We start from the raw sequence: 19,576 nt of genomic DNA, 5'->3' as shown, positions 1-19,576 counted from the left end.
TTCACGGGAATCTTTCCCTTTCTTTCAGTCTTCTGCATTTTCCTCTCAATCCTCCCTCCCTCCTTTCCTCTCTCCCTTCCTTCCCAGCCTTACCTCCACCTTCCCCAGAAAGGGGGGAGAGGGGCCTTCAATCACACACAGACTTTTCCTGCTTCAGTGACAAAAATTCCGGGGAAATGGCAAAGTCCTCTTGGGGCTTTCGGGGACAAAGCCCTGTCCTCCCAAAGAAGACCATTTCGAACAAAACGGCGGAGCAACAGACCCAACTGGGGGTGGGGGTGGTGTTAAGGAAAATAAAAGACCCTACCCCCTAAAAAAGTGAAGGGGGTGAAAGACCCCCTCCCCTAAGTCTTATTAATTTTTAGTAGGTGTCTTGTCTTGTCACGGCCACTTAATTCAAATGTCTCTGTGCATTATTATTATTATTATTTTGCAATAACAATGACAGCAAATTGTTGTATTATTCTTGCAGAGCTGGGAATTGAATTGAAATCCTTCAGGGCAGGGGACGGGGGGGGGCTTTGTTTTGGGTTTAGGAGACACTTCGGAGGGTCCTAAAAATTATCTATCTATCTATCTATCTATCTATCTATCTATCTATCTATCTATCTATCTATCTATCTATCTATCTATCTATCTATCTATCCATCCATACATTGTACCAATACATTATCTATCTATCTATCTATCTATCTATCTATCTATCTATCTATCTATCTATCTATCTATCTATCTATCTATCTATCTATCTATCTATCTATCTATCTATCTATCTATCTATCTATCTATCTATCTATCTATCTATCTATCTAATCTTCCCACCCTTGAACCTTCCGAGATATAACATAAAGCAGATTTTCCCCCTTCTTTCCTTTCATTCTTTACTCCTGAGTAAAACCTTCCATCCCCATACTGGCTTCAGGTCTTTGAAAACCCTAGAGTGAAAATCCACCTTTTTTGGGGGAGTCTCAGACTGGAGACGCCTTCATTAATGAAGGGGCTTTACATTTTTCACCGGTTTGAGCCCTTCAGATGGAAAAGGCATGATTGCAACCAACCAATCCCTACGCCCAAAATTCGGGTTGAGAAATTGAATTTCTGGCTTGTTGATCTGGGTTGCCTTCAGACGTTCAAACTTGGGGTCAAGTTCCCGGTTTATTTGCTTTCAAAGATTCCTTTTGAAATATTGCCAAGCGAGAGGAGGGGCATTGCCCAGTAGATGCCATAGAAGGGTTTTTATTCTGGGCTACGAGTTGACGTGTCATTTAATTGTTGTGGTGTAAAACGTCCTGGAGTGAAACCTGAATTTCACATTAAATTTTGTTGAACTGACTTGCAAGTCAGCAAAGAGGCTTTTCCTAAGAGAAGGAAGGGAAGAGCTTTAAAACCCCAAAGAAATCAGGATTTCTGTTAAATAAGATAAAGGCAAGGCAAGGCTGTGGAAGAGAAGGAGAGAAATGAAATACCCTTTGCCCGAACGATTTCAGAGTTTACTGTCTCGCGTTTTTAATCTTCGCTGGTCTTCCCAGCACTTTTCTCCCCTTCGTATTTTCCTTTTTTTAAAAAAAATAAAAATAAAAATTGTAAAGAAATTTATCCCCAGGTTGCTTTTTGTAAGGCTTTGGAACAATCTGGCAAGGCTGAGAGAGCAAATAATCCCACTTTTTGAGAATAAAACACGGGTGGGCTTAAAAAGGCCCCCCGTTTTCAGGCAAACCCCCAAAGCACTTTCTCCCCTTCTCCTTCCTTTCCTCCCCTCGCCTCCCACCCCATATTGCTAATAACCCCATTTAAAACTTCATCAGCGATGTAATGATAGCAAACAGAGCGGCAATTGCCTGTTAACAGTTGGATCTGCGCTGTAATTAATTCAATGTCTGTTTTAATCAAACGGAGGAGCGATCAAGTTTTCTCAGTCCAGGGTGGCATGCGTGACGTCACCCTAAAAGACAGCCGGCCAATCCGGAGGGGGCCTGCGGGGCACGTGGGCTGGGTTAAAATGAAAAGGGGACCAAAAAAAAAAAAGAACACCAGGGGAAAAGATAGAGGAGGTGGAGGAGAAGAAGAAGAAAAAAGAAAAGAAATTGCAAAGGAAAGTCTGGGCGAGTTGGAGGGGCTTCCGCGGAGGAGGAGAGAGCGGGACAACGAGGGGGGCCGCCTCCGGAGCTGTCCTTGGTGCTGAAGCGGCCCGCCAAAGGCCGTTTCGCTCCGAAATCTTCCCTCCCCCGAGCGATAGGATCCCGCAGGATCATGGGAGGAGACGAAGCGGAGATCCCCCTCGTCCGCTCCTTTGAGCGGTTTCAAAGGTGACGGTCATTCTCCCTGGCCTTCCGTTATTAACGGGGTTCTGAGCTTCCATGTCCGGGGCTGTTGGGTTCATTTGGGTGGGGGTGCTGTCCGTAGTGCTGAACCCCCTTTCCAGAGTGTCTCCCCACCCGCGCACCCCATCAGATCTTCTCTCTCTCTCTCTCTCCATCTTTTCATTTCCTGAGGTTGGCCTTTTTTTCCCTCTGGGCTGTTGCAAAAGTTTGCTTTCATCCCTATGGCTGGGATCTTTTGGACAGATCGGGTCGGATTTGGTCTTCCGTCTTTGAGTTAGAGATCTGGGCGGCTGAGGGGTGCTGGGGGGGCGGGGATCAGCGGTTGCGATGGCGGGACGATTCCCGAGGAAACCTTGTAGCGGTTTATGGGAGAGCCTGCTCCCTTGAGCTCAATGCGACCTAACCTCCCCCTCCCCGTAAGCAGAAACGAACAGAAGTCTCACCCGCTTGAAGTTGCTTCCTCAGCCTTGACTTTGGAGTAAGTCAACAGCTGTATAAGTTACGGCTGGGATTTATGCGTGCTTAACCGCCAGTCAACCTTGTTGAACTCAATGGGTTGATTCTTTTTACAAAGCACTCCGATTAACGTTTTAGTACCAACTCAGCTCGGATCTTTCCTTTTTTTTCCCTTTGCCTTTTGACATTTTTCCTTCCCTTCTTCTCTTCCCTCTGCAGCCAATTTGGACGCTGATCCGGCTCCCCCGTTCCGCGCGCCCCCACCGCCCCGCAAGTGGAGATCTTGGATGTTAAATGCGGGCCAGGACTCGTGCGCTCCACGCGGTGCAAGCGGTTGCGCCTCCTCGGGCTCTTTCCCTCTTCCCCGTCCCCGTCCTCGCTCCCTCCGTAACCTCGGCGGGTCAATGCCCTCCTGAAAGCCGGCATGGACAACGCCAACGGATTTGGGATCGACTCCCTCCTCTCCCATCGACCCGGGAGCCCAGCTGCGCCCAAAGGAGACCCGCTCCTGGGAGACACCAGATCCCCGCTGGAACTTAGCCCCGGTTCGGAACTCAGCAGCGGATGCCTGTCTCCTCCGTCGCCCCGGAGGGACTGCTTGGAAGCGGCAGCTCAGTTGCCCGGGGGCGGCGGTGGAGGCGGAGGGGGGCCGAGGCTGGAATCCCACCTGCCGGGCCCCCCCATTTCGGCCGCCTCCGCTCAATCCAGAACGGTGACCTCCTCGTTCCTCATCAGGGACATTTTGGCCGACTGCAAGCCCTTGGCGGCCTGCGCCCCTTATTCCAGCAGCAACGGACAGAGCCCGCAGGAAGGGCCCGGGCCCATTTCGGCCAAGGCCGGCAGCGAGGACTTTCGAGAGAAAAGCGAAAAAACGAGCAGTAACTCCTGCCTGGATCCAGACTACAAAGGTAAGAAGGGAAGAGGGTGGTCAGACAGGCGGGGGTGGCAAAGAGGAGAGGGAAGAAAAAGAAGAAAAAAAAAACCCACCAGCGTCGAGTTTCTAAAGGGGACCATCCAGTTTATTTTATTTTATTTTTTATTTAGAAAAGTCACCAAGTTTAGTTCTCGTTCTGCAAAGTCACCCGAAATTGGAACGGGGGCAAAGAAACGAAACTTTTCTGAGCTTCTAACCACTTCTTTCTTCCCTTTGCTGATGGGCTGGCTCTCCTTAGCCCCCTGATCTTCCAACCTTTCTCGTCTTAATTTCCCCAACTTATGCCATCATAATGCGAATATCCTAAGAACAAGATCGTGCGAAGTGTTAATACATATGTATATATAAAAAAAGATGTATAAAAAGGATGTTGAAAGACTCTGGAAAGAGAGTGCAGAAAAGAGCGACGTTAAGGGGCCCCGAGGCTAAAAAGAAACGAAACGAAGAAGTTGTTGCTGGAATGGGGTACACCTCGTTTAACGAAAAGAAGGACCAGGGGAGACCTGAGAGGCTGCCACAAAGAAGAAGGGGGTCAACTTATTCTCTAAATGCACCAGAAGGAAGGACAAGAAGCCACGGGTGGAAGATGATTCAAGAGGGATCCAAGAACTGAGCCACAGAGGGGAATTTGGACAGGTCCAATTAGCAACCTTGGACTTCGCTGGGGGGATCAATATATGTATTGGGGCAACTTCCTCAGCATCGTCGGGATAACGGTGCAATTCACTCTTAATTCTTCAGTCAATCTTACATCGCAACCAGAAAATTATCATTGTCCTCATTTTGGGAGTTATTGTTCCTAAGAAAAATACTTGCTGAGCCGGAAGCAAAGAGAGAATCCAACTTCTACTTAGGTGTCTGTCCTCCCCACCCCCACCCCCACCCCAAGTTTTTCCAAATTTAATAGATAGACTGCCTCTACATAGGGAGGTTCCAGAAGAAAATCCCCCCCCCTTTTTTTTCCAAAGGGAAAGTTGGGTTGAATTCAGCCCCCTCCCTGGTTTCATTCTGCCCCGCATACTTTGCTCTTAAAGCACCCCCATTTTTGTTCATCTTGAAAAAAAAGGGGGGATCGGATGATGGTTTTCTGGGGGAAATATGCACCAAAGAAAAATGAAACAGGAATTTTTTTTTTTTGAAAGCTTGTCCTTGGTGAACAATTTGATGTAAGCGCGTGGCCGCGGAGGATATACAACACACGACTGTGTGCGTTTCCAAATAGGGGGAAGTAAATGACTTAGAAGTTATTGTTTTCCTTTTAATAAGTTAGTCGGTGTGTAGTTTCTTCCTAGAATTCCTGCCATTCACAAGTCTATTTTTGTTTTATTCTTACCATCAAATCAATGTTGCCTTGCCTCCTAGATTTTATTTTATCAGAGCAAAAGAGACCAGCCTATGTGGCACACTCAACCATCAATCTGCTCAGGATTTACTGGAAGGAGAGAGAAAGTCAAAATTCCTGTTTCCTTCTTCATTTGGAAGAGTTTTTGACTCTGGGCCGAAGTGGTCCAAGTCTCATTTCTAGTTAATTCGCATCTAGTTAATTCACTTCTTTCTCTGTCCTGCAAGTATAAGCTGGAAATAAAGGCACATCAGAGGAGAAAACAGTTGTGCTTGTATTTCTGGAGACTTGAGAAGAAAAGACGAATTGTAGTGATTTCCAAACGTTTCTCTCCTTTTTCTCTTAAAAAAAAAAGAAAATTTTCAAAGATTGCTCTCCTTAAGATTGTTTGCTCCATTGGATATAATTTTTTTTAGAAGGAAAATTCTCTGCCAATGTCTAGAAAGGGGGAAGGAAGGAAGGACGGCAGGAAGGAAAAAGGACAAGAGGAAGAAGGAAAGAAGGAAGAACATAAGGAAGTAAGGGAAGAAGGGAAGAGGGAAGGAAGGAAGGAAGGAAGGAAGGAAGGAAGGAAGGAAGGAAGGAAGGAAGGAAGGAAGGGAAGAAGGGAATCCCTGCTAGTTTTACCTCTTAAGTATTCCCACAGATTTCAAACCCGAGTTTGAATATGCTTACTGGGAAGTAACTCCCAGACCTAGACAGAGTCTATTCTCATTCTTTTTTTTTAAGAAGGGGGAAAAATCTCTTTGCACGAGAAAATCATTGAAACGAAAAGACAGGGTGTGGGAATAATCACCAGGCTATAAAGATCTTCTTGAGATGAGGGGTCCATTCCTGGCAAGATCTTGAGCAGCGAAGCAATTTTGCTAACTCTGCAGCTATTTGTAACACGCTTCAAACCATGCGGCTTTTACGCATGATAGTGGACGGCGATATAAAGGTATTTCGTTTAGGGTTTTTTTGCTTCTTTTCTTACGAGACCCTGGTGGGGTTTCACCGGAACCCCTCCCCAAGATTGTAACCCGACCTCTCTCTTTTTCGCCATTAATCTTATTTCTTTTGACCTTTGCATGCCTGCCTGCCTCCCTCTAGAAGTTGGGACCTTCATTAGTTTCTCATGGCTCTCTCAGTACTTCCCTTCTCTGCAACCTCTTAAACTCAAGTTTCTTTGTGAAATCAAAGCTTTTCTCAAAAAACAAAACAAGTTCTGCACCCTAAAAAGCCAAAACTTATCCAAACTCAAAACGAGGCTTTACTTCTTCTGCAAATGTTCGCTGGTCCTCGACTGAAAAAAAAAAAAGACCAGAAGGTTGAAAAGGAAGGATGGAACCCGCTGAAAAGGGACTTTTCAAACCAAAACGGCTGCGAGACAAAAACTTGGGGTGCCCCCTTAAATTTCTCTCCCTCTCTTGTCCTCCTGACTGCCCATTTCAAAATACAAGCAGAGGTCTGAAGATAAAATAAAATATCCTTCTTCTCCCCACCCCCCAAAACCACTCTGATCAAAATAGGTGTAGAAATTCACTCCGGTCTCGCTTAGCCGGATAAAATGGGAGTCCACGTGGAAGGGGCCCCCAAAAGCCTGGCCAGATTATTTGAGGAGGAGGATCTTTCTTGAGAGTAAACCCTGAAGGATGCTAAGTTCTCAACATTTCAAAGCGCAAAAGTTCTCCCTGAAGGAGTGGAGATTTTTCCCCCTCCCGAGGAGAGAGATAGATGGATAGATGGATGGATGGATGGATAGAGCAATATCATAGATAGATAGATAGATAGATAGATAGATAGATAGATAGATAGATAGATAGATAGATAGATAGATAGATAGATAGATAGATAAAATAGATTAGATAAAATAGATTAGATAAAATAGATTAGGTAGGTAGATAGATGGGTGGGTTGATTGATAGATTGATAGGATAGATTGTATAGACAGATAAAATAGATTTGATAGATAGGTAGATAGATATTTAAACAATTCTAAGCAAGGATCGGGGTTCGCCCCGTTTTCTGAGAGGCTTTCTCGTCTGTCCAGAGAGCTCCCACCACCACCAACTTTGGAAAGAGCTCTGAAACGATCTGCCTAAAACGCAGATTGGAATCTGGGATTTCTCAGCTGCTAAAGAATTAAATTATTGGAGGGGGACGGAAACCCAGATTTCCTCCCCCCTTTCTTACTCTCCGGGGGTCTTTCCTCCAGCTTCCTTGTGGTAGAACCGGCCAGCCGGCCGGCCGCCGTTTTCTGGCCTACTTGGGAAGCCTCGCTTTGCTTTTCCATTCTTTTGGCTCTGCTCTGCTCCTCCCTTTTCTCCTCTCCTCCCGTCTCTCTCTTTGAAAAAAACTTTTTCTGTGTTTTAATCTCCTTAATCTCTTTCCTTCTGTTTTTTTTTTGTTAGTGGAGTTTCTTTCCATTTAATTTCTCCTATTTCCTTCCTTCTTTCCTTCTCAAATCTTTTTTTCCTCTTTTCTCCCCTTCTCATTCTTTTCCTCCCCCTTCCTTTTTTTCTGTTTTATCATCTCCCTTTCTCCCTCCTTCTCCCTTTGTTTTTTCCCCTTCCATCTCTTCTTCCTTCTTTCCTTCTTAATGTGCTGGCTCTCCTTTTTCTTTGTTTTCTTTCTCTTCCTCTCTCCTTCTCCTTTTCTGCTTTCCTTCCATTTTTTCCTTCCTAATTTACCAATTCTATTTTTATGTTTTCTCCTTTGACTTCTCCTTCCTTCCTTCCTTCCTTCCTTCCTTCCTTCCTTCCTTCCTTCCTTCCTTCCTTCCTTCCTTCCTTCCTTCCTTCCTTCCTTCTGCCTCTTTTGACTTGGGACGGCTGCCTTTCTCCCCTACTGCCTGTCCCTAGGCTGGGCTCTCCCTTCCCTCGTCCTACTCCTGAATCTGCATGATCTCATTACAGCCCTTTGAAACCCAGATCCCAACTTTTCAAACTTAGCTTTTCACATCCCTCCCTCCCTTTTTCTCTCTTGCTCTCTCTTTCTCACCCTTATTCGTTCTCATTGTTGCCTTTTATCTGTAAAATCATATTTCTGATTCTCTTTTTTCTAAATCTCTGCCAAGGATATCAAGCTTCTAATTCTTCTCCTCAACCATCCTAGATTTGAGATTCTTGATCGATGGACAGATATAGAGATAGATAAAATGGAATAAATAGATAGATAAAAATAAATATGAATGGATAGATGGATGGATGGATGGATAGATAGAGTTAGAGATAGATAGAGATAGATAGAGATAAAAATAGATACAAATGGATAAATATGGATGGGTGGGTGGATAGATAGATGGATAAATAGATAAAAATAAATATGAATGGATAGATGGATGGATAGATAGATATAGATAGATAGATAGATAGATAGATAGATAGATAGATAGATAGACAGAGATAGAATTAGAGATAGAGATAGATAGAGATAAAAATAGATACAAATGGATAAATATGGGTGGATGGGTGGATAGATAGATAGCTTGTTTCCCTTTCGCATCTCATGTTAAAGAGATCTTTGGGTTTTCAGTTCTGCTTGAAGATTTTTTCCCCACCTCCCTTGTGGCTCAATTAAGTGGATTATTGTCTTCCTACGTAGAGAAATCAACTTGCTTGTCGGCTCTGAAACCTGCCACAAGGATGTTTGAGCATAAAGCCTCTTGTCACCCCACCCACCCACCCAACGGAGGTAAAGCGAATAGGCTGCCATTCAAGAGAGTTTGCGTTCGCACAACAAGCCCACTCTCTCTTTAGAGGGAGAGAAACAACGGGTGAGGAAAAACCTCACACGCACAAACACACAAGAGATGGACGCAGCCTGGACTAGCCAACCGTCTAGCTGGTTGGTGTCCCCGGTTCAAACCGGATTAAAGTTTCTATCTCCAAGTTGCAGCAGGGAGGAAACTGTGAACTCCAAAACTGAGAAGGAGAATCCGAGAAGATAAAGACTGAATCTCATTCCTTCCTATCTAGAAAATCTGTTTTCTTTAAAACACAACGAGGAATGCTTGTTTCCTACTTAAGAATATAGAAATACATGCTCCAGGGCTGGAAAATTATTTTTCCTGCTTCGTCTTTCATGGAGGAAAATATTTCTACTTTTTCTCAGAAGAAACAAGGAAGGTTTTTCACCTGGCTGCTTGGGGCTGACTTTTCCCAGAATTGTCATTTATGTTTGGTTATCGTTTTATTCTAGTAGGAAAAGTGAAGAGCCTTTGCTTGGAAAATTATCCGTTCCCTTGGGACAAAATTGCACTGATTTAAAGAAACGATCTTGCCAAGGATATTCCAAGATTAACACAGACATAATTTAGCTTGCAGAATTATTAGAGAGAGAACCCATATTTTTTTGTTGTTGCAAGAATTCCAGAATATAATACTGTAATAATGACATTGATCATCTTGCTCATTTTCTAAGGTGGCAGAAACTAGATTTAACACAATTCAGGCTAGTTTTATGGAAAATAATGATTACTTGTTAGAAATGATTACTGGTGGAAGGGACAACGATTTTGATAAATCTCTTTAGAACTGGAGAGGTTCCTGCACCAATGAACTCTAGAGATTTTCAAGATAAAATGTTAAAAATGGGGTGAAGCGAAGGGTTCTTATTTTCATAGCTAAGTTGTCTCCAAGGATGCCCACATCTCAACATGCCACCTTGGTCTCCTCCAGAAGTGAGTTCATGGATCACAAGGAAGCCTTTGGGAAGCAAAACAACTTATGAAATGAATGGAGACCCACATCTCAAGAAGGAGGAGAAGGAGGAGAAGAATGGGAAGGAGAGAAAGATGGGAAAGATGGAAGGCATGGAAAGGAGAAGAGAAGGCTAGAAGATAAGAAGGAGGAGGAGAAGGAGGAGGAGGTAGAAGAAGGAGAAGGAGAAGGAGAAGGAGAAGGAGAAGGAGAAGGAGAAGAAGAAGAAGAAGAAGAAGAAGAAGAAGAAGAAGAAGAAGAAGAAGAAGAAGAAGAAGAAGAAGAAGAAGAAGAAGAAGAAGAAGAAGAAGAAGAAGAAGAAGAAGAAGAAGAAGAAGAGGAGGAAATAACAACTACTTGCATTCAGAATAAAGCTGAATCTGAGCAAAGGTATCAGCCCCTTAGATATTGGAAGACTGCTACCATGTCACCCCTAGTCCTTCTTTTCACTAGACTAGCCAAACCCAATCCATGCAACCTTCTTCTTATGTTTTAGCCTCCAGCCCCCTAATCATCTTTATTGCTCTTCTCTGCACTCTTTCTAGAGTCTCAACAACTTTTTTTTTTGTACTGTGTTGACCAAATTTGATAGCATGATGGTAGCAATATTCCAGTATTTGAGGGGTTGCCACAAAGAGGTCAAATCATTCTGCAAAGCACCAGACAGGGCAGGACAAGAAACAAGGGTTGGAAACTAATCAAAGAGAGAAGCAACCTGGAATTAAGGAGTAACTGTCTGGCAGTGAGAACAATCAACCAGTGGAACAGAAGTTGCCTTCAGAAGTTGTGGCTGCTCCATCACTGGAGGTTTTCAAGAAGAGACTGGACAGCCACTTGTCTCAAAGGGTATAGGTCTCTTGCTTGGACAGGGGGTTAGACTAGAAGACCTCCAAGGTCCCTTCCAGCTCTATTCTGGTGGATTGATTTATTGGTTGGTTGATATTTGGATACAATATTCCAAGTGTGGTCTTACAAAGGCCTTATAAAGGGATGCCAACACTTCATGCATTTCCTAATCTTGATTCTTTATCTCTGTTAATAGCAGCTGATAAATGATTTTCCCTAAGACTTCCAGCAGAAGCGGGAAGTGGGAAGGAAGTTCAACTCTTTATCAGTAAATCCTATTGAATTCAATTGAAACTTATCAGAGAGAGAATTGTGATTTCAGCTTCATGAGGAAGGCATAGAGAGAAGATTAAACAAAGGATAACTGAGGACTCTTTTCAACATTATATATATATATATATATATATATATATATATATATATATATATATATATATATATATATATATATATATCATTATTTAAAAAGAGTAAAATGTATCTGTGGATTTTTAGTTCACCCAGGCGGGAAATCATCTTTTTTTTAAAAAAACCAGCCTCTCTCTCCTTTAAATTAACACATTTCTTCACCGCCTTGGTGGCTATTTTTCCTCTCCAAAACAAAGTCTATTATTTATGCCAATTTTACATTAAGAACGTAGAATAAGCTTGAACCATCCCCCAGAGGACTTTGTGCAGAGAGCTATTGAGGGAAGGATTCGTGGTCTGGCTGGGCTGATTACATCTATTAATTGTTTAATAATTGATCGTTTGATTATTATTTAATGACAAAGGTTGCAAATGAAAGGAAAGGAATATGTTTGGGCTGTTGCCACTGTGTGTAAAATGTGGCACTAGGAAGTGCTGTGTGTTGTGTGTGCCTGGCTTTTTTTGCACGGGGGCGTGTGTGTGTGTCACTTTACAGAGATAATAGCAAAGCTCCTTTCGATTGTATATTTGGAAAGGGCATCGCTTCGCTTTTTCTCTCTAGCCCACCCCCCACGGGCGTTTTAGTCCTATTGGACTACAATGCCTATCTTCCTGTGGGCATACTTCTAGGTGAACCTAAGTTTTGAGGGATTTTTTTGGTGGGGGGGAGAGAAGCAAATGGTTTTATGTGGACAATTTTTTTTAGGAGAGAGTCCCGTGGAAGGGAAGTTACTCCTGAGTAAACAGCAGCAGGATATATTTTTTGGGGGGGGGACATGGATAATTACGCGTGGTAGATCCACAGAAGCTGATGAATACCCCTAACCCTGTTTCTGTGAAAAAATACTTTCTTTCCTTCCTTCCTTCCTTCCTTCCTTCCTTCCTTCCTTCCTTCCTTCCTTCCTTCCTCCCATTTCCCCCCCTTTCTTCTAAATGTGCTAGCTTTCTCACTTTTTCCCACACCTTCTTTTTCTCCGACCCTTCATTACCATTCTTAATTCCCCTCTTATCTTCTTTCCATTTTTCTTTATTTTAATCCTGCCTTCCTTTCCCTTCTTCTTTCTTCCCCGCTTCTATTTTTCTTTTATCTATTTACGAGCTTCCTTCCCTTTCTTTTTCTCACTCTTTTCTTTTTCTTTCCCTTTCTATTTTCCCTTTCCATTCATCCTCTTTTTCCTTTCTTTCCTCTCTTTTCCTTTCCTTCCTTTCTCTCTCTTTCCTTTCCTTTCCTTCCCACCCTTTCCCTTTCTTTCCTCTTCCTTTCCCTCCCTTCTTTCCTCCTTCCCTTCGCCCCTCCGCCCCAAAGCGCAGGGACCCATTTTCTTCTCCCTTTCTCTCCCGGCTCCAGTGAAGGAGGAAGGCGACCGGGAGATCTCCAGCTCCCGAGAAAGCCCTCCGGTGAGGCTGAAGAAACCTCGCAAGGCGCGCACCGCCTTCACGGATCACCAGCTGGCGCAGCTGGAGCGCAGCTTCGAGAGGCAGAAATATCTCAGCGTCCAGGACCGGATGGAACTGGCCGCCTCCCTCAACCTTACCGACACCCAAGTGAAAACTTGGTACCAGAACAGAAGGTAAGCCAGAAAGAAACACGGGCGGGAAAGAGCGCACAGAGAGCCCCAAATTCGGATTTAGACTTGGTTTCATTTGGATTCCAGCCGGTCCTTATTCTCAGCCTGTCTTGGCTGATCTCAAATATTCCCGGCTGGTTCAGAAGCGGGATTGGGAAGCGTAGAGAAAGCTTGTTCAAATAATTTTTTAAAAGTCACCATTGCAATTGAGAAAATCGGTGCAAGGCGGTTGTTTGGGGTGCGGAAGTTTGCAAAGAAGAGAGTTTAGTTGGAGGGAGTTTAGTTAGAGACTAATCTTCATCTTAATCCGTGAATTGAATCCCTCGATTCCTTCTCTTCTATTTTATTTTTCTCTCCCCTTTATATTTTATCTTTTTTTAAAAAAAAAAAAGAAAGAAATTCGCTCTGCATTCTTAATCCACGAATTCGGCTCCCTTTCCTTTCATTCTTTCTTTCTTTCCACCTGAGTTCTGTTACTCTGGTCACTCAACCCAGGGAACATTTTACTGGCTGGTTCTTATTGAAATGCGGATGTCTGAACTTTAGGTAGGGCCAAGTTGGGAGTTATTTTGGTTTGGGGGAGGGAAGGACGCATTTGAGGAAAACTCAGGAAAGTTTGATTGCAGCTAGACGTGTATATCAAAGACAATTGACATTTGTGCCATTTCCTACAGTATAATTTTGGTGGCTGTGGTGGAAATTTGGTTTGAAAATTATTCTAAAACTCTCCGGTTATTTTCAAAACCCAACTGTAGATATTTCCACTATGGAGCAAATCCTCTTGAATTCAGCGATGCTTACCTCTGTGTAAATATGTAGAGCTTTGGGTTGTAGGTGGTTTTTCTTTCTGTGCCAATTTTTTTAAAATTGGTTTCAGCGTGCAAAATTGCAAAAGTCACTTGAGATCTCCAAGGCCTGCTTAAAAGGCAAATGAAATCAGGGAAGGCGTTAAAATAATCCCTGTCCAGCTCAAACGGTGCTGAAATAGTTTAAAGAAGGCCGAATCCACCTGCAGGTCTGAGGTTAGTTTGCAAGTGTTTAAGTTACACTGAACTCTTGAGACACTGGAGCCCATTTCTGGATTACACAGGGCTCCCCTTCTGATTGTGGGATAAAGGCGCTTGATGGGTTGAAAGCCACAATCCAGCTGCCCACACATGTCTGAACAGGACGGACTTGGTGATGAGGGCAAGAGATGCTGGTTAATTTAGGTTTTGATTCGTTTTGGCCTTAACCTTGATTGGTGTCAATCGTGGCTATTTTTTCTTATCTTGATTAGTTTTGATCTTGATTAAATGGATTTTGGATTCGTTTAGATCTTGCTTAGTTTTTAATCACGTGTCGTTTTGATCCTGTGTTTTGTTATTATCAGGCCTGGCAGGAATCGGATGTGTGAATGCAGTTAGCCACTTTGGTTAATGTGCGGTTCAGTGTTTTGTTTTCTGGTGTTGCTTCGTGCCGGTCTTCTAGGCAACCAGAGAACACACATTCTGGGCAACCTTGCACAATGTGTTTAATAGTTTGCATATCAGCACCACAATCGCAACAAGGGGAATTGGACATCCCGTTACGAGGCCAGTGCCATATTCTCCCCTGCTTTGCAGAAGGGTTGTATAGAATTACATGGATTGTGTGAATATGTTCACTTCTCTTCCATCATGTTCTCATCATAGTGCAATATTGCAGGATCCTGAAGGGGCTCGAGGTTGACTCAGCCTTCCCTCCTTCTAAGGTCAGTAAAACGAGGACCCAGATTGTTAGGGGGTGATAGGCTGACTCTGTCAACCGCTTAGAGAGGGCTGTAAAAGCCCCGTGAAGCAGTATATTATAAGTCTATCTAGCTATTGCTATCATATGTTAAATAAGAATAAATGTTTTGTGCTGGCTTAGGATAAAGGGTCAATAACCCAATTAAATTAATTGGGTTATTGATCCTTTATATATATTAGATAGATAGATAGATAGATAGATAGATAGATAGATAGATAGATAGATAGATAGATATAGACAGATAGACAGACAATAGAGATAGACAGACAGACAGACAGACAGACAGATAGTGTTGATAGAAATAGATAGACTGACAATAGAGATAGACAGACAGGCAATAGAGATAGATAGAACCAGATAGATATAGTCAATAGAGATAAATAGACAAATGATAGAGATAGATAGATAGATAGATAGATAGATAGATAGATAGATAGATAGATAGATAGATGGATGATAGAGACATAGAGACAGGGAAATATAGAAATATAGATAAGAATGATGTCATTTTAACTGACTCTGCCCAATCGCAGCTCTTGATCCCTCGGGGTCCTCATCCCACCTCCCCCTTTAAACCATCATCTTGGTGATAATTGCAAACCAAGAGACCAAATTAAATTCAAGATGCTGGCCCCTGCTAAGGGTTACCAGAGCAAGCTGGGAGAATTTGAACAAAGAGGCAGGAGCTGCTCAGAGGTCATTTCACCTTCTGTCTGGCAAAAAAGCAGCCGAAAAACAAGAAGGTAGAAATTAGCTAACTTGCTCAGTTTTGAAGGAGCTACGAGGTTAAGGTTTCCCTGGGCTTAAACACCATTTGAAAGGGGGCCCTGCCTGTACAGCAGAGTTGAACCCCCAACCTGGTTTGTTAATCTGAGGCGTGGGCTGACCTGTGAAGGCACGCTCACGCCACGTGGCTTTGTCCACCAGGGTTTGTGGTTTGCCTGTCTTGTGTGAACTCAGCACTTTGGGGACAGTTTCAGTAAACCAGGATAGAGCAAGCTGGGCAAACCCCAGTTTGGAAAAGCTAAGCTATTCGTGGTTTTATTAACTGGGCTATTAATAAAAAGTGAACTGGCTTGTGGGGGGATAAACAGAGGCCAGTGGTGAGAAAACCCATCCATTTTCTTCTTTCTTTTGCCATTCTGAGTTTGCAAAACAGTTCTTGCCACCCATTTCAACCTGCCCTTTTTCGACCTGGTGAGATTCCTTCGAGATTTTCTTCCTCTTCTTTTTTTTAGTTCCCTTTTTTATTTGGTTATTGTTGTTGTTGTGTTAAACTTTTTTTAAAAAAATGGCTCTGTTTGCATTTTAAGAAAGTGCCCCTTCCTCCCAGATCAATATTATTTGCTTCTTATTCTCGATTTCTCAGAGACAGGAAATCTTTCAGATTTGATGAGGGAGAAAAGAGGAGGAGGAGGAGGAGGAAGGAGAGGACGAGGAAGAATAGGAAGAGGACGAGGAAGAAGAAGAGGAAGAGGAGGAGGAGGAGGAAGAGGAGGAGGGAAAATAGGAAGAGGACGAGGAAGTGGAAAGAGAGGGGGGAGAACCAACTGTTTGATTTGAGTGGCTGGGAGAGGAAAAGAGAGAGAAAGGGAAAGAAAGAAATCTATTTTTTTTTTCCAGCTAAAGACACAACTGCACATCGCTGGGCTATTAATAATATATCCCAACTGATGCTTTGGGCATCAATAATTAAGGGCAGTTACAGTAATTACACAATTATGATGACAATGAATAATTTACTGGGGGGAAAGAGAGATGGAATTGCTCCTGGGCATAAAAGGTGAGAAGCCAAGGAGGATGGGCTACTTGACTCAAAGGCTTTCCGTGACTGAGTTTGTAGTTTGTTTGTTCTCTGTGAGGTGGTTGGGCACCTGGGTTATTATTACCTGCCTGGATGGAGCAGGTAGAACAGAGAGAAAATGAGGTGGCAAATCTCTGTCTTTCTAACCGTCCAACTTCAGAGATGCTTGATTTCTCGAGACTCAACTTACAACAGCCATTCATTTAGTGGCGGAGCGTAAGGGATCAACCACTCCTTGAGTTAGAACCTGGAGGCCATACAGGTTCGTTTAAGGACTGCTCAAAATTGCAGCGGTGCCGAGAAAAGTGACCTAAGGACCATTTCTTTGCACACAGCACCCCCGTGGCCACGTGATCAAAATTCAGAGGCTTGGCAACTGACTTGTACTTAGGACAGTTGCAGAGTCCCTTTGGAGACCTCCTGACCAGCGGGGTCAACCGGGGGAAGCCAGATTCCCTTAACTAACCAGGTTAGTTCCTTTATCGCTGTGGCAAGGAAGGCAGGGCAAAATCTCACTCGAGAACTACCCTCGCTTAGCAACGGAACTTTGGGGCTACGTTGCGGTCGTACGTCGAGGACCTCCCGTAGAGGACAAACCTCGGGGAGCACCTAAAAGCAGGTGGATTTTGAACAGAAGCTCTAAGTGAGAAGTTTTAAAAGCCGGGGGTGTTTTCATTCAGGTGAGTTATATTTTATCAATATTGGCTGCATTAAACATGAAGAATCGAGGCAGCCGCCGCTGCTGCTTCTGCCGGTTGTTTAATGGGATTTTAAACTTGTAGTAATTTTCCAACACAGGGCCGGCAAATGAGTTTGATTTTTAAGGATCCCTCAGAGAGTCTTGGGGCGGGGGGCTTGTCTCTCTCTGGGGAGGGGGTCATAAGGCCGAAAAGATCCTCTATGGAAGAGAGGCAGCTACTTGGGATAGTTACTTGTGACTTAAATAGGAGGAAAGTATTTGGGAAAAAATATAATCATAGAAAATATGTCAAGTATTGGGAAGAGATGAAGTTGAATGCGGAAGATGGATGTGTAATTAGGGTCATATTTGTAGGGAAATGTGGAAATCGTGCTGTTCACTAAAAAGAGACATTTTTAAAATGTGGGAAACTGAAATAAAATTTTATAAAAAAAGAAAAGAAGAAAGAAAAGTTCCTCTAAGGAAGAGAGGCAGTTTGGTCCAGTAGTTAAGACAACCGGCTAGAGACCTGTGGGGAGTTTGCCCCGTTTTATGACCTTTTTCGCCACCATCGCTGAGTGAATCTCTGCCATTTTTAAGTTAGCCACATGGCTATTAAGTGAATCGGGCTCCTCCCTTGACTTTGCGGATCGGGAGGTTGTCCCTCTGGGACGCTGCGACCGTCATAAACACGAGACAATTTCCAAACGGCTGAATGTGGATCACGGGACTACAATGGAGGCCACAATGGTCGTAAGTGTGAAAAGGAATCACAAATAACGGTTTTTTCTGGTACAGTTGTAACTTTGAACGGTCGCTAAATGAAATGTTGTAAGTCAGGGACTACTTTGGGGTATTCTGTTTCCAAAGAAGAAAAACCAAGAAAGTCCAGTTGCTTTTTTGGGGGGGCGGGGGAGGGGAAGCACCTTTGGGACATCAACTATGACCTGAAGGATTGACTATCTCCTCCTTCTCCTTCTCCTCCTCTCTTCTCCTCCTCCTCTCCTTCCCTTTCTCCTCCTCCTTTCTCCTTCTACTTTCTTCTCCTCTTCTCCTTCTCCTCCTCCTCCTCCTCTTCTCCTCCTTCTTCTCTGCTTCTCCTCCTCCTCTCCCTCTCTTCTTCTCCTTCTCTTTCTCTCCTCCTCTTCTCCTCCTCCTCTCTCTCCTCCTCCTCCTCCTCCTCCTCTCTTCTTCTCCTTCTCCTCCTTCTCTTCTCACCCTCCTCTTCTTCTCCTTCTCCTCTCTCCTCCTCTCTTCCCTCCTATCTTCTCCTCCTCCTCTTCCTCTCTTCTTCCCCTCCTCCTCCTCCTCCTCCTCAGAACAGGATGAAAGAGTCGGGAGGGACCTTGGAGGTCTTCTAGTCCAACCCCCATGAATCCCGTTTTCTCTCCCCCTCCAGGACCAAGTGGAAGAGGCAGACGGCGGTGGGGCTGGAGCTGCTGGCCGAGGCGGGCAACTACTCCGCCCTGCAACGGATGTTCCCTTCGCCCTACTTCTACCCGCAGAGTCTGGTCTCCAACCTGGACCCCGGCGCTGCGCTCTACCTGTACCGGGGACCCAGCGCGCCCCCTCCGGCGCTCCAGCGGCCTCTGGTTCCCCGCATCCTCATCCACGGACTGCAAGGGGGCAGCGAGCCCCCCCCGCCCCTGCCCCCGCTGGCCGGCGTCCTCCCCAGAGCCGCTCAGCCGCGGTGAAGCGGACTCCCCCCGGGGGCTTTGCTTCAGGAAGAGACGTGGGAACGCGCCCGGCCCTTCTCCCCGCTCCCCGCCTCCCTGCCAAGGGGTGGGGGAGGGAGGGGAGGAGAAGGGGGGGAGGGGAAGGAGGCGGGGAGGGGCCTGCACGCATCTCCAGGCATTCCCACGACCCGCCTTTCTTTCCGAAGCCCACCAACCGAGATGCTGCAAACATTCTTCCCTGGCACTTTTAGAAATCCAGCCTCTCTTTGCTCTGGCATCAGAGATTTAATTTATTTATTTTCTCTTTCCGATCGTGGTTTATTTCCCCTTCTTGGATTAAGTGGGTTCTAAGTTGGGTTTTTAGGAGGTGGTGTGGATTCTGGGTTTGGCCAGCTTGAGGGGTAATCCCAAGAGATTGGCCAGCCATCCTTCCACCGTGTTTTAGAGAGGCACCCCTGTTCAGTTCTCCGGGGGTTTAAGGCGTAGTATGAACCGTGTAGGTGTGTGAATCCGGGAGGGTGAGTTAATTCAGCAACCCCGGATTTGGCACTTGTGGATGGAATTCAGCTCCATGCAACAGAGAAAGTAGAACCCATCTGTCTGTCTCCCTCATCCTGGCCTGCCGGAATCCCAACTCCCGACAACCCCAGTCCCAAAAAATTAAGGTTTGTTTATGGTCCAAAACTTCCTAAAAAGTGCCCAGTTGGGAAAACCTCTTTTTGACATTTCCCATACGTAAGTAGTTTATTTTGCAATCTCTGCTTTGCAACAGGTTCTAGAGCCCTGGTGGCAAACCTATGGCAAGTGGGCCAGAGGTGGCACTCACAGCCCTCTTTGTGGGCACGGGCACCGTCGCCAGCTGGTCTTCGTGGGCACCAGCCCCCCAAAATGGCCTGAAAACAGCCCCCAAAACGCCCCAATTTTCAGGCCAAAACCGGCCAAAAAACAGGCATCCGCGCACCAGCCAGCTAGTCTTCCAGCACTCCGGCATGCACACAGGAACACGCATGCACACATGTTCTGGTTTGGGCACTCGGTGCCAAAAAGGTTTGCCATCACTCTTCTAGGGAGTCTCCTTTCCTTTGCTTAA

At 44.8% G+C, this 19,576-nt stretch overlaps 1 protein-coding gene across 1 annotated transcript; it reads left to right on the top strand.

Annotated features, from left to right (window-relative positions):
• Positions 1-3,201: 3,201 nt before the first annotated feature.
• Positions 3,202-18,504, top strand: BARHL1 (BarH like homeobox 1). The gene is made up of 3 exons (XM_026712294.1): positions 3,202-3,685; positions 12,338-12,560; positions 18,210-18,504. Exons 1-3 carry the CDS (start codon positions 3,202-3,204, stop codon positions 18,502-18,504), a joined length of 1,002 nt encoding a protein of 333 aa, XP_026568079.1.
• The last annotated feature ends 1,072 nt before the right edge of the window (positions 18,505-19,576 follow it).

This window comes from Pseudonaja textilis, chromosome 17 (genome assembly GCF_049901715.1).
Source record: "Pseudonaja textilis isolate UNSWEBS1 chromosome 17, rPseTex1.2, whole genome shotgun sequence".
Classification (NCBI taxonomy): Eukaryota; Metazoa; Chordata; class Lepidosauria; order Squamata; family Elapidae; genus Pseudonaja; species Pseudonaja textilis.
This window is presented reverse-complemented; position numbering and strand designations above follow the sequence as displayed.